Source organism: Condylura cristata, unplaced genomic scaffold, assembly GCF_000260355.1.
Source record: "Condylura cristata isolate star-nosed mole 26May11 unplaced genomic scaffold, ConCri1.0 scaffold00028, whole genome shotgun sequence".
NCBI lineage: Eukaryota > Metazoa > Chordata > Mammalia > Eulipotyphla > Talpidae > Condylura > Condylura cristata.
In genome coordinates this window covers 15,849,319-15,863,714 of record NW_004567129.1, presented here as the reverse complement: position 1 = coordinate 15,863,714, position 14,396 = coordinate 15,849,319, and the positions used below count along the sequence as shown (strand labels likewise).

The following is a 14,396-nucleotide window of genomic DNA, read 5'->3' as shown; positions in this document are numbered from 1 at the left end:
CTAATAAACCTTAATGGTTCCACTAATGTAAAAGAAAAACTTTAATACACACCCGTGAATATACATATTTAAATTCATGATCATTGCTAACATTTGGTATAATAGTTGGCTACCACTTAGAATACAATCATGAGATTTAGAACATTATGTAATGTTTCCCTTCACTTAGAAGTTTAAGAATTATCATTTCTTTTGAGATACTAAGTTTTCATTAGTAACTTTTAGAAATTATCTTTTCGTTTTCCCTTTGGTTGCTGCGCTCTCTATGATCCCCAAAAAATGCTATGGAAAAATAAAATTCTCCTAGACTGGAAGGTAATTCCTTCATAAAAGAAAAAAAAAATCACTGAAAATTTAATCATAATTAAGAAGAACTTTTTAAAAACATCCGATTTGGAAGTGTTGGTAAGGGATTTAAGGAGCAAATAAAATTATAAAGTTATAAAAGTAAAAACAATTACTGAAACTTCATATATTAGATCTTTGTGTTTTTAATATGCAGCAATTAAACAGTCTCTGCATTCCTAACATAAAAATGGAGACTCAACAAGGGGGAAAGGTAGATCTAGCATAATTTATTTATAAGAACTTATAAGTAAAAAAAAAAAAATAAGTTCTATGGAATGTCTTTTAATTTTATATTAACTGCAAGGTCTTGTAGATATTTTAAATACATTTACAATATTTCTAGGAATATTTTTTAGTGCTTGGAAAGGTAAAATTAATTAGTATTCAGGAACCCAAAATGTTTTAGTGTTACTTGAATGTATTTATTTTTAGATGGATAATGCTAAGGTTTTTTTCCCTAGAATTTTATAGAATACTACACAAGTAGGTAATTTGCTTTATATATAGACTCAAGAAATGTTATTAGCACATTCTTTGTAGAAATAGCAAACAATTATCTCTAAACTCTTAAGTTACTTATAAGTCCTTTTCTGTGTCAAATAATGCTACTATAAGAATATATATTCTAAGCATTTTGAGTAGTAAATGCTTTATTTATTTTTAAAAGGGCCTAATATGTCAAATGGTGAACACATAGATAATTTATTTGCCAGTTTAACTGCAGTGTAACTCAGTGTACATGCCAGGTATTATCCATCCTCTCAGGAGCCCACAGTTCTTTTTCTCCACTTTGCCATCTCACCTGGTATTATTAAAGCACTTAAGTGATGTCTTGCTAACCACAGTGTATAGCATCTTTATAATAATTTAGGATCAAATGGAGGTAGTTTTTAAAACATAATATTTCGTAATTAAAGGAGACTTACAGCTGTCTTCTGAAAGAGTTTATGTTTTCAGTTTCATAGTTTTGCGCTAATGAACTTTTTTATTTAGTAAGTATATCCAGGAAACTTCAGGTAAAACATAAAAATTTTGTACTAGGTGTCCAAGGAAAATGTGTAGAATATTTTAACTTATGTAGGGTATGAGATCACAGTTTGGCATACCTGTCCCAGAACAGACACTTAAATATGTTAATATCAATTGGATTTTATAACCATGATTATTTTTATAAGATGTACAAGATAAAATTTTATGTACCTCAGAGAGAATGTGAGGTTGTATCTTAGAGTTTAAATTTAATTTGAATTAATAAATACAATATAACTTGCTCTTGAGTTCATGATTGCTTTTCACATGTACTTTTCATCTGTCATGGACAGGGATCCCTGAGATGTTCATATTCTGCATTCTCATGTGCATGGTACTTAGATTCAAAATGGGCAGGTGGGGGGGTGCTTATAGAAATACAAGTTAACAGCATTCATGCCGCATGCTTTGTGTGTTCCACTGCAAATACTGCATGCTGCATACTTGTATTTCTCTGAAAATGAAAAAATAGACTCATACACACAAAATTTAGTTTCAGTTTTGCCAATAGTTGGAACAGATGGAGGAATGTTAGAAATGATAACTTTTCTTTATTTTCTAAAGTAAATTTTATGGTACTTTTTCAAAAAAGCATGGGAAAACACTTTATATTTAAACCCAAAGTGGCTACAAATCAGCTCCTAAACTGTCACTGACATTAGCATCTAGATTTTGTAGTTTCTACAAATCTTTAAAACATTTATTTACTAAGAAAACATTGCATTAATGCATGATACAAAATTGATAAATTTTTCTTTAAATTGGAATGCAGTTTAAAGTGACTGAATTTTCCAATTTCAGCTACTGCATTTGACAAGGATACAAACTGGAAAATGGAACTGGTATCATCTAATTACTCTAGATTCTTTGATTTATTAAGATAGTTGGGAAATCTTACCATGTGACATTATATAGATTACATTGTTGATGCTAATTTTATTTTCTGTGCTCTTCAGTCTTGACAGTAATGAAAAATTATGGATGACTTTGATTCTTGCAAATGATTTAAGTGTTTTGGTATATGTTTCCACTTTAAAGATAGATATTTGGCACTAAAAAGTTCATTTGATTATCTAAATATTGCCATTCCTACATTTCATTCTTTATAATTGATATTAATGTTTCAGTTTCAGTTACTGTACATCACAAGTTAAGTTTTATCATACCACTTTAAAGCCGTGGCCTACTTGGCTATAGATAAAATTATTTTAGATTTAAACACATCTTTTTGTTGTCACATGTTACCTATTATTTTTGTGTATGATGATTATAGTAAATCTTCCCATATCTTATAACAGATAAAATGTTATTTCTAAAATTTTAAAACTGACAACTTCAAACCTTAACAATGCTAGTGTGCCCCTGAGGATTTGCTGTTAAGAGTTAAAGTAAAATTTAAATGAACTATTTTGTCAGTTGCTACACATTTTGAAAAGATCTACTTGCATCTTATTTGTAAAGCATAATAGATAAATGTTTTTTTAAAAAAACGTTATAGGAGCTAATTCTGATTTTCTCCAGAGATTATTTTTCCTGCTTAACTACTTTTTGTTAGACTCCAGCCAATAAAATTTACTGTTAATTCCCTTAGTAGTTAAAATTAAGCTGGTCCTTTCAAAAGAGAGGAAATGACAGTGGTAATCAGTTGCTGAGTGTGTCAAGTACTTCATAAGAGAAATCCAACCAATAATTAATCTTTTCTCTGCTTTATATTCTGCCATGAGGGTGGAGTTATCTAAGAGACCTTGTTTTTACCGCCACTTAACAATTTCTGGAGATTCTCAATGGTTTACTTGTTTATCTTCTACAGCCCAGCATGACCAAATCAAACTTTTTTAACTTTTATTCTTCTAGAATTTACAATAATCATAGTGACGGTACCAGTTCCATTTTGCCTCCAATTCAGTTGATTATATATTTTTTCTATTTATTTCTCATTTTATAATTGATATCTGGAATAATCAGCAGCTCTTTTCTCATTTATTTTCTCATATTTTTATTCCAGGATTTGCCTCTGAAGCAGGGAGTGTCTGCATTAAAAATGACCTGTAGTTCTCTGCTTCATAGGTTAGAAACTTATTTTAATATTTTGTGGCTAAGCACAGTCCCACTTTCAAATTCTATAATGAATTATTTAATTGGCATTGAATGTGGACCACAAGCATATATTTCATACTGGGGTTTTCTTTATTATTTTAAATGATTAAAATTCAACAGAACACCTGGCTGAGGCAATAAAAACTTTATTCTACTTTACAATTTAAAATATTAAATTATATTTTTTAACTCTGTCAATTATAACACAAGTAACATAATGCTATTTGGGCATTTTAAAAAATTGCATTTCTTAGGACTTGTATTGCTTGAAGCATTTATATTCTAAAACTTAACCAAATTCCAACTATTCATTTTGGGGAAAAACAATCAGTTCAAAATCACATTTTCAATGGGACTGCTAGCCAGCATAGGTGAAAACATGTATAGTGTATTTACTCTTAAATTGTACACCGCAGATGCTTCTTCAGCTCCCTCCTCTTCCTCCATGGGCGGTGCTTGCAGCTCCTTTACCACCTCTTCCAGCCCTACCATTTATTCTACCTCAGTCACCGACAGCAAGGCTATGCAAGTGGAGAGCTGCTCCTCAGCCTTGGGGGTAAGTAACAGAGGGGTAAGTGAAAAGCAGTTAACCAGTAACACAGTTCAGCAGCATCCATCAACACCGAAGAGGCACACAGTCTTGTACATCTCACCACCACCTGAGGACTTGCTGGATAACAGTCGGATGTCCTGCCAGGATGAGGGGTGTGGATTGGAATCTGAGCAGAGCTGCAGTATGTGGATGGAGGATTCCCCCTCCAACTTCAGTAACATGAGCACCAGTTCCTACAATGATAACACTGAGGTACCTCGTAAATCACGAAAACGAAATCCAAAGCAGAGGCCGGGGGTCAAACGACGAGATTGTGAAGAATCTAATATGGATATATTTGATGCCGACAGTGCCAAAGCACCTCACTATGTGCTTTCTCAGCTTACCACGGACAACAAAGGCAACTCAAAAGCAGGAAATGGGTTGGTATTTGCATTTTTTAAAGTTCTATCTCCATAATACAAAACAAAACAAAAATAAATCATTCCCCACTTTTCTTAATTGCTCAGCTCAAGTTTGTATATAAAGCTAAGATATTGATGTGAGCACTGAAATACATGAAAAATTTTATTAAAATTACCAAGTTTCACTCTAGAAAAAAATAAAATAGCAATAGAATTTAGTAATAGGTATGTCATGGATATAGCTACATGGTAGTAAATGAAAGTCTGTTTTCAAATGACTTAAATTTCAAATGAATTTTTATTTTAAAAGAATTTAAAAATATATTTACTCATAGAAATAGTTGCCAGTGTAATGAGACTAGCTAAAACTCAAAACAGTCACAAAGGAATTTTAAACTTTTTGTTCTTTGATTAAAACAAGGAAAGTATTGGAGGTTTTAGTCTCATCATTTAGATGTGTATTTTGGGTAACATTGTTTTGATTCATCATTTTAAAAATATCACTAATTTTTCTTCAGTGATTTGGGGTTATTGGGAGAGTGACAGAACAGGATTATGGCACATGAATTTTCTTTCATCTCTTGTCAGTTCACTTACCATTCAATGTATCTCAGTAGCTACATTACAGAGTATTCAGTGCTAAAGCGCAGAATACTATGATTTATTTTTAACATTTTAATTTCTCATCACTTTTATTGTAATATTTAATTGCTAGATTTTTTTATTAGATTTACCTACAGTATAGTCAGTATAATTTGTTAAATCTCACCTCACTGGATTTGAGGGATTACTGTTTTAAGAGATAAGAAATGATTCTTTTCTTAGCCTAGGATTTCATTTAGTTTCAGGCAGCCACTAAAGTGATAGAGTAGCTTTAGATTGATTTACTGCTTGATGACTTCATACCTTTTAAGTTAAAGGTTTGGTTGAATATTACAGGACGTATTCTTAACGTATATCAAACACCCTCAAATATTGCCTCAATACATTTTTTTTTAATAATAGCTATAATCTAAGTAGTAATTATATTACTTTCTTCTGTACTCTTAAAACTCCTCTGGAGTAGCTTAATAAAAGTGTACCTTTAAGTGTTTTTCATTTTAGAAAACCTAGGTTAGAAAGTTATCTTAAAGAACACAAAATATAACCTTTCTTAAAATGTTGCTATTAACAGAGTCAAGAATTCTAGAACATATTATTTGTAGGAACCATTAGATACAGAAAAAGGCACTAAACATAGTACAGATCTCTTAAGATTTATGTATATATATATCATTAAATACAGTTGTATGTTTATTTGGGCTTCAATGGAGTGTTCTAGGAGAGATTTTCATTTTTTACTGAAATAATCGTTAAGGTTTCAGATGAAGAACAAATGAGATTTTGATTTAGGGATAGTCAACACACATGGTTTGCAGTTGCTATTAAAGATAACTTGACCTACATCTTTTCTGCTTCTGCTTTTGTATGATAGATGTATCTTAGAAATGATTTGAGGTTACCCAGGGAAAGTATAATAATATTTGTCAAGACAAAAATCTCTCATGCAATAATTCATGGATCAGAAACTCATCCAGCAGCAGAAGAAATGTCCAGCTTCTTAGGTAATGGAATAAATATTTGACACTAGCATATATGAGAATGATGAAAATTTAAAATTTGAGTTTATAACAATATATTAACAAAAAGATAAAACCATATATAAATATACAGAAAAATAAGCTTTTAAAAATAGTTAAGAGAATATCATGCAAGAAATTTAGGAATGTCTTAAGAAACAAGGAATATAGCGTTAGAGTTATATAAGTATAGATTTACAATTTTATAATGCTAAATATTTAGAATATGTGCTCCTCCAATTTGTTTGTACAGCAACTTACTGTTCTTCAACATAGAAATAGCATATTTTAATAAAAATATTATATAAAATTAGTTTATTAAGAAAATAATGTTTAAAAAACTGCTTAATATTTAAACATTCCTAGTATGGCATTCTTAACTTCTTTAGCTATCCTTAGAATCAGTAACTGTGTATTTTTCCTAGTTAGTCACATACATTAAGTATGATATCAACTGGGAGTAAAGCCTGTTTTATGCCTTTTGTAATGAATATTATTTTGGGGACAAAGAAAAACAGAATGTGTAATGCAGAAGAATTCAAATAATATTTTAACACTTTTGAATAAAATATGGCAAGAGAGTAGATTTATCTTTTCGATGTCATTTAAAAGTACAGTTCCACGTGAATAACTTACTTTTTCTTAAGCCATTAGCACCTTAAAAAATCAGCAATTCAAATGATCACTTTTCCAAGAATTAGTTGTAAACCATATTGAATATACTTTGTCAACTCATTTATTAGTTTTATCCCAAAAGAAATACTTTGTTTTACTGAAATAGTAAGACTCATATCTTTTTATCCTCATAATAATTGGGTTGGCTAGGTAAGTGAATATAAAATTCTTGCCAAGTTAATTGCTATTTAAATTTTCCTTATCTTTCTATCTAAGTGTTTCCTTTTCTATTACCTAAATTATTAGATAATTATCACAAACATTTAAAAATGCAGAAAAAATAGAAGAAAACAAATAATCTATAATTCAGCCACTCAGTATAACTGCTCTTAGCATTTTGTTATATTTTATTTACTTTTAATGTATATTTGGGGGGTGTTTTTACATAGTTTCAGTAAATGAAGAAAAACAGTATATTTCATATGTAAAGCACTACACCTTATATTCAGAATAGAATAACAAAAAGAAAATTGGGATTTGGTGCTCATTTTATCAGCTTCAACTTGATACTTTCATTCATAGATTGTTCGAGGGCCTTAAAATGATTTAATTACAACACACTTACATGAATGACATACCTTGACCAGAGCTTTATTTATTTTGATATTATAGAGCCTTCCCTCTGCTTTTCTTTCTTTGTTCCTTTTTTCCCCTCACCTTCATTATCAAATATTTTTTTCAGTACCTGCTACTTCAGCTGCTATATAAGGTTCAGGGACATGATGATTGAGCATAGTATTTACCTTTTAGAACTCTTCCTCTTTTCCAGCTGACCTCTACTGCATTCCTGTGCATCCTTTCTTTCCCACTAGTCAGTTTTAATCTATTGAAAGTTCTAGATAGATTGAGTGTACAGCCTTTCCCTTATGTGGGATAATTGAGGCAAGACCATAATAGAGCTACTTATAGCTTCATTTTTTAAAGGTCTTTTGTTTCCTTTTACTGCAATTCATTTTCTTTTGCTTTGCATACCTGATAGGAAAGTAATGGCAACTAACTCTTACAGTTTTATACTGAAATAAATGTTAAAGTTTCAGGTGAAGAACAAATGTTTATAAAACATTTATAGTTTTATAGTGTTTATAAAACACTAACACATGTATGTCATTTTTAGAATTTACTAGGAGTGCAGTGCATTTTGAAAGGTTTTATTGGCATTAGTTACTCTCTTGTTAGTCTAAGTTTCTTGAATTGTCTTCCTTCTACCTACCACACTTACATGTTTTTTTCCCTATTGAACTTACTCTTTTTTATTTTTGCATCATTTAAGTTAAATTTTATCACAAAATTGTAGATATTTTGCTTATGAGAGATGTATTTTCCCTTAAACTATTATTTTGTCAGTAAGAAAATCCAGTTGTTTTTACTATTACTGCCTGTGCTGTCTCCTCCTTAATCTAAAATGACTTCTGTAGAAAACTCTTTCTGATACTTTTTCAATGTTGTGTTTAAATTTCTCAGAACTTTGGAAAACCAAAAAGGAACTGGAGTAAAGAAGAGCCCTATGTTGTGTGGACAGTATCCTGTTAAAAGTGAGGGGAAGGAACTGAAGATAGTTGTACAGCCTGAGACCCAGCACCGAGCTCGGTACTTGACTGAGGGTAGCCGTGGCTCAGTAAAGGATAGAACACAGCAAGGCTTTCCTACAGTAAAGGTATTTATTTTATTTCATAATATATGAAAATTTTTCTTCGGTTTTACTTATTTTGTTATTAATGTGTAAAAGCTGCCTAAAATAAAGGTAGGAATTACTACCTGTATATAATCGAAATTAAAGTAAAAGTCCAACTGAACCACAAGCCAAATATTGTACTTTGGTATCATCTCGGTTTTAGTTTAAATAAGAGGAACAATGAAATTGGTCTGATAAGTAAAATATCTGAAAATCATGGCTTATTTTCCCCCTTATATTGGACAGTGGGAGCAAACATACTAGATTCTTCCCAAACTTTATTTTAGAAGAAATTATAAAATGAATTCAAAGAAATAATGTAGAGTTGTTTTAAGGACTTGAAAAATACGTTTTTTGAGAGAAAATTCAGACCAACTGAAAAGGAATTGATGGATGGGAAATTTAAATCTTTAAGAAATAAGGTATCACCTGCACCCCCATGTTTATTGCTGCTTTATTTACAATTGGAAAAACATGGAAGCAGCCCAAATGCCCAAAAGTAGATGACTGGATAAAAAAGATGTGGTACATGTATACAATGGAATATTATTCAGCATCCAATAAAGAGAAGCACATGTCTTTTGCAGCAACTTGGATGGAGCTGGAAAATATCATGCTTAGTGAGATAAGCCAGAAAGAGAAAGAAAAATACCGGATGGTTTCACTCATAGCAGGAGTATAATGGACCAGGCGAGAAAATAACAAAAATAATGGACAACCATATACCAGGGTGGAGTGGGGAATGGGGTCAAAAATGGGGGTGGGGAGGGAAGTGCACGGGATTATGGTGATAGGAAACCCGAAGGGATTACAATTGAGATGGAAAAAAAAATGTACAAAATGATGTAAAAATGAACTGTTATAAAAAAAAAAGAAATAAGGTATCAGTTGATTCTCTTCCTCTTTCAAGGACAGCTTTATTTCAGCACCTGGAATAATACCTTGTTACTAAGAATGTTTCTTCTTTTCCTCATTGAAGAGAAATACCATGTTTTTTTTTTTTTTTTAATTAAACTTTCTTATTTTCTTATATTGTTGTTCATTTTTGTGTACAGTATTTGATTTCTCCCCTCTTGTATAGTCCCCATAAATCTACCAGAACATCACACGTGAACCATCGCCAGGGTTCCTCCCTGTTTTGATCTATCTCCCTTCCTCCTATGCTCTGTGCTTCAGATCTATTGTTTGCCTTCAAGTTTTATCTTTTTTTTTTTGACCCTTTGTTCATTTTCCCTATATGCCCCGTAACCATCTAATTTTTTTTTCTTTCAGACTTTTTCAAGAGCATAATCCCTTCTAGCTCCATCCATGTTGCTGCAAAAGGCATGAGTTTATTTTTTTGATTGCTGCGTAGTATTCTATTTTGTATACAGACCACATCTTCTTGATCCATTCATGTTTTTTTGGGCATTTAGGTTGTTTCCATAGCTCAACTATTGTAAATAATGCTGCAGTGAATATGAGGAGGCAGGTGTCCTTTCGAATTAATGTTTTTGTGTCCTTTGGATAGAATTAGAATTGCTGGAATATATGTTAAGAGTAGAATTGCTGAAACATATAATAGATCCATTTTTAGTAATTTGGGGAACCTCCACATAGTTTGCCAAACTGGTTGGACCAGTTTGCATTCCTATCAGCATATAAGAAGGTGCCTTGTTTTTTGTTTTTTATCTGCATCCTCACCAGCATTTGTTGTTGCCAGTTTTTTTAATGTGGGCCATTCTCATTGGTGTAAGGTGGAATCTAATTGTGATTTTGATTTGCATTTTTCTGATTATAAGGGATGTTGAGCATTTTTTCATATACTTCTTGGCCAGCTGCATTTCCTCCTTGACAAGTAATCTTTAGTTCTTCTGTCCATTTTTTGACTGGGTTGTTTGCTTTGTTAAGCTGTTAAGTTGTGTAAACTCTTTGTAGATCTTTAATATCTTTTATCCATTTTGAGTTGGTTTTTGCATATGATGTGAGGTAGTAATCTAGTTTCATTCTTTTGTATGTAACAGTCCAGTTTCCCTGCATCATCTATTAAAGAGACATTTTTTTCCAGTGTACATTCACAAAAAATGTTTGTCATTGAAAACAAACAAGTAGTCTGGGATATTTAACTAATGTTATTATTCTTTCCAAATTACTAAGTAGGGAGACATTTTCCCAGTTGTATGGTAAATGATTATTAAGTACATTTTGTGTAAATGTGGATATTGAACAGTATCGAGACAGACTGCCTTTTATTTTAGGTACACTTTGGTGTACATTGTACAAATAGGTCTGTGATTTTTCTGCATTCTATGAAAGTAGTGTCACTGTTAAACTATGTACCTTATCAGGAATCAACATTGGAAACATTTGCTCAAAACACTTTTATTCATTCTTGCAGAAATCTGTTTTAGTTTAACTATTGAAAGCTTGCTCTAGATTTGTAATAATCAATATATCTGTCAAATTAGCAGTTTTTCAGACCATAATGTTTTGACCTGCGAGTTCATGATGTTGTATATATATTCCACTTCCGTATACTTCACGTTTTTCTACTCAAATAGTTCAGTGAATAAAAATTTAGTATATGCGTTTTGATATGATCATAATGATGATGATGCCATGACATAGTTTAATGAATTTTTCTATTAGTGGTGCTGGTAAATCTTGAGTAAGCTGCTTTGGCAGCCCTTAAATTTATCAGTACAAAAGTGCATTCATTTTCATCTGGATGCATGGTTATTTATATATGATAATTTATCATTTAACATCTAAATTTTTTACAATAGGATTATTGCAGAATTAAAACTTACAATTTTCTACAGAAATTTAGCCAATAATCCTTCATAAAAATATTTTACCTTTGTTGTTTTTGAGGATTTAAATTATTTCTTTATTACAATACAGTTATAAATATGGTACCTTTTTTTAATGTTTGATTTTGCAATTAGATTTATTGGAAATGCTGATTAGTGTTTATGCTCCATGTTATCTGACTTCAGCTGGAAGGTCATAATGAGCCAGTAGTGTTGCAAGTGTTTGTGGGCAATGATTCTGGTCGAGTGAAGCCACATGGATTTTATCAAGCCTGCAGAGTAACTGGGCGAAATACAACTCCCTGCAAAGAAGTAGACATTGAAGGCACTACTGTTATAGAAGTTGGCCTTGATCCGAGCAACAACATGACACTGGCGTAAGTAATTAGTAAATATTTTTTCATTGTATATTACACTTTTGCAGTAGGCCGGGAAGTATTTTAATTTCTAATGTATGAAAGATCTTAATTATTTTATTGAACTATTTTAAAAATTACAAATAGGGCCCTCCCTGGTGGCACAGTGGGTTAAAGCATAGTATTGTGAAGCAATCCACAGCTACTGCAGCGTAAGTTCAATTCCCCACCAGGGAGGTGACTCACATAGCTCAGCAGACCTCGCCTGACCTGACTCGCTGCTCCCCTCAGCAGTGTATTTCAGTAGATCTGCCTCTTCTGCTTCCTGCTCTGTTTCTGGTGAATCCTTTCACCACTACACCTCTAGCCTGTATCCCACTTCTGTATGCATCAATAAATAAATCTTTTTTAGAAAATTACAAATAAGAAGGTAATTACAGAATGATGATAAATTAAAATTTCTTTGCTCTTTGTTAGAGAATCTACCTGATGAAAACTAGATGAGTGCTAGCTTTTCAGAAATAGTTACTTGTTGATATTTTTTACAGTAAAAATTAAAATTACAAACAATTTAATTTGCTGTCCTACATCCCCTTTCTTAGTGTTTGCATTAGAAAATGTTGGACAGACATAATTCACAGTGCTTTTGCTCATCTTGATATGAAGAGCCTGGTTTTTCCTTCACCTTCTATTTTTATATTCCTCATTTACATATAAATGTATAGGACTTTTTTTTTTCTTCATTTAATGCATTTTTACTGCCTTAAAAATGTTAAAAGTATAATTTAAAATTAAAGTTTTGGGGCCTCCCTTTGTGGTACAAGGGTTATTAAAGTCTCAGTGCTATCAAGCTATGGCTAGCCATTGCTACAAGAGTTCGATGTCTGGCCTGGGAGCTGACTCACATGGTACAGCAGACCTCTCCTGTCTCACCCAATGCTCCTATCAGCAGTATATTTCAGTAGATCTGCCTGTTCTGCTGCCACTCTGTCTCTGGTGAATCCTCTCTCCCCCTGTACCTCTGGCCTCCATCCCAGCTCTTCTATGCATAAATAAATAAAACAAATCTAGAAAAATAAAGTTTTTTCTTAAATTGAACCAAAATAGCAGCAAACATATGAATATGATTAGACCTTTGTTGTAATTATTAGTGTGGCACAACAAAAGACTTTTCTCTATATGATTTTCAGTTTCCTTTTGAAAAGCACTTTGAATAGGTAAGAGTAGTAAATGGAAAGTTTGAAAAATACTAAAGATTTATTTTTTAATTTTTGAAAATTAGAAAAATAATGTATATAGCAGAACAGAAGCTACTGATTATAAAGGCAGTATTTATTGTAACTTTTGAAAACATGGAGTAATAATTTAAAATATTGTTAACAATTAACTTAAAAACCCAACTTCTTGGTTATTTTAGATACTTTTTAGGTGTTATCTTTCTTTGTTTTTTGATAAAATGGAGAATTGAGATACATTTGTACTGTTTTATAACCTGCTTTTCATTTATTATTAGCAGTTTCCCTGACATTAAGTATTGTTGTAACATAAATGTTTAATGACTTTAATAAATGTTTAATGACTTTAGTATTCCTTTTTTTTTTTTAATGACTATACAGTATGTATAGCTAGTGACTTATAAAGTATTCTGTTCTTTTGGGGATGATTACTCATTTTTTTTAACAGAGTCCACTCCTAATTTCTCAATTGACTGCAAAAAAGAGACAAAATTATTTTTTCTTAATAGTAAAAGTATCTCTTGTAAACCATTTATGTTAAGATTTTAAAGTAGTAATTTTACTTCTTTACTAGTTTTCCACTGTTCTTTCAAATGAAAATAGATACAGAATTTATCCTTCTATACTTCTTGAATTTAGAGAATTATAATTGTATGTTTGGTTAAGAATGATGAACTTTTTTGTACAATGGAAAATCTCAATATATTTTCTTCTCTTAGGGTGGATTGTGTAGGGATATTAAAGTTGAGGAATGCTGATGTTGAAGCCAGAATAGGAATTGCTGGTTCCAAGAAGAAAAGCACTCGCGCCAGATTGGTTTTTCGAGTTAATATCACAAGGAAAGATGGATCCACTTTGACGCTGCAAACGCCCTCTTCTCCAATTTTGTGTAGTAAGTAAAAAAATAATGGAGATATTAAGTATGTAGTTTTTGTTTGTTTGTTTGTTTTTTGTAATTTTCTATTAATCTTTTAGAACACTTTAAATTTCAGATGTTACACTCCTTGTGAGGCAGTTCCTGAGGGGTTTGGGCAAGAACAAGTTTAATAAAATGTTAGAAGGGACAATGCAGAAGCTGTGTATGATGGACTAGAGGGTCAGGGATTTCCTATAAGGCTTTAATTAACTTAGCTCATTCTAGAAATAGAACCTGGCAACCTTGATTGGTATATGGTAAATTTCCTGAATGTGAGTAGAATTTATCTGTCTACCCAGTCAGAGCAACCTTCTGCAACTATGACCTTACTAACAGCAGCAAACAGTCTGAAATATATCCATCGTGTGTGTAGACAGTTACAGAAGAGGAAAAGAAGACTAGGTTAATTATCCCTAAGCCCTGCTTTCAATTCCTCAAAAGTTAAGTCATTAAGAAGTAGAGTATTGCTCAGTTTCCCAGTAAATATTATACTGTATTACCCCATTTGATCCTAACTACAACTCCTTGATATTAACAGCATTGTTCAGGTTTGGAACATAAGATGAGACACTGACTTTGTTTGCCCATGTTTTGGTATGGTATTAAAGTAAGATATTAAATATGGGCATTTAAGTATATATGCCATTAGGTAGGTTCATACTTTCGGTCTCAGAATTTTTTTTTCTTTTTTTTCTTTTTT

General features: G+C 31.7%; 1 protein-coding gene across 1 annotated transcript in view; it reads left to right on the top strand.

Annotated features, from left to right (window-relative positions):
• NFAT5 (nuclear factor of activated T-cells 5, tonicity-responsive) overlaps nucleotides 1–14,396 on the top strand; it is a 98,040-nt gene that overhangs the window by 54,401 nt on the left and 29,243 nt on the right. Inside the window, exons 4-7 of the mRNA XM_004690422.2 lie at nucleotides 3,891–4,449; nucleotides 8,187–8,379; nucleotides 11,376–11,566; nucleotides 13,500–13,672. Of these exons, the coding sequence (XP_004690479.1) occupies nucleotides 3,891–4,449; nucleotides 8,187–8,379; nucleotides 11,376–11,566; nucleotides 13,500–13,672 (1,116 nt within the window). The remainder of the gene's footprint in view (nucleotides 1–3,890; nucleotides 4,450–8,186; nucleotides 8,380–11,375; nucleotides 11,567–13,499; nucleotides 13,673–14,396) is intronic.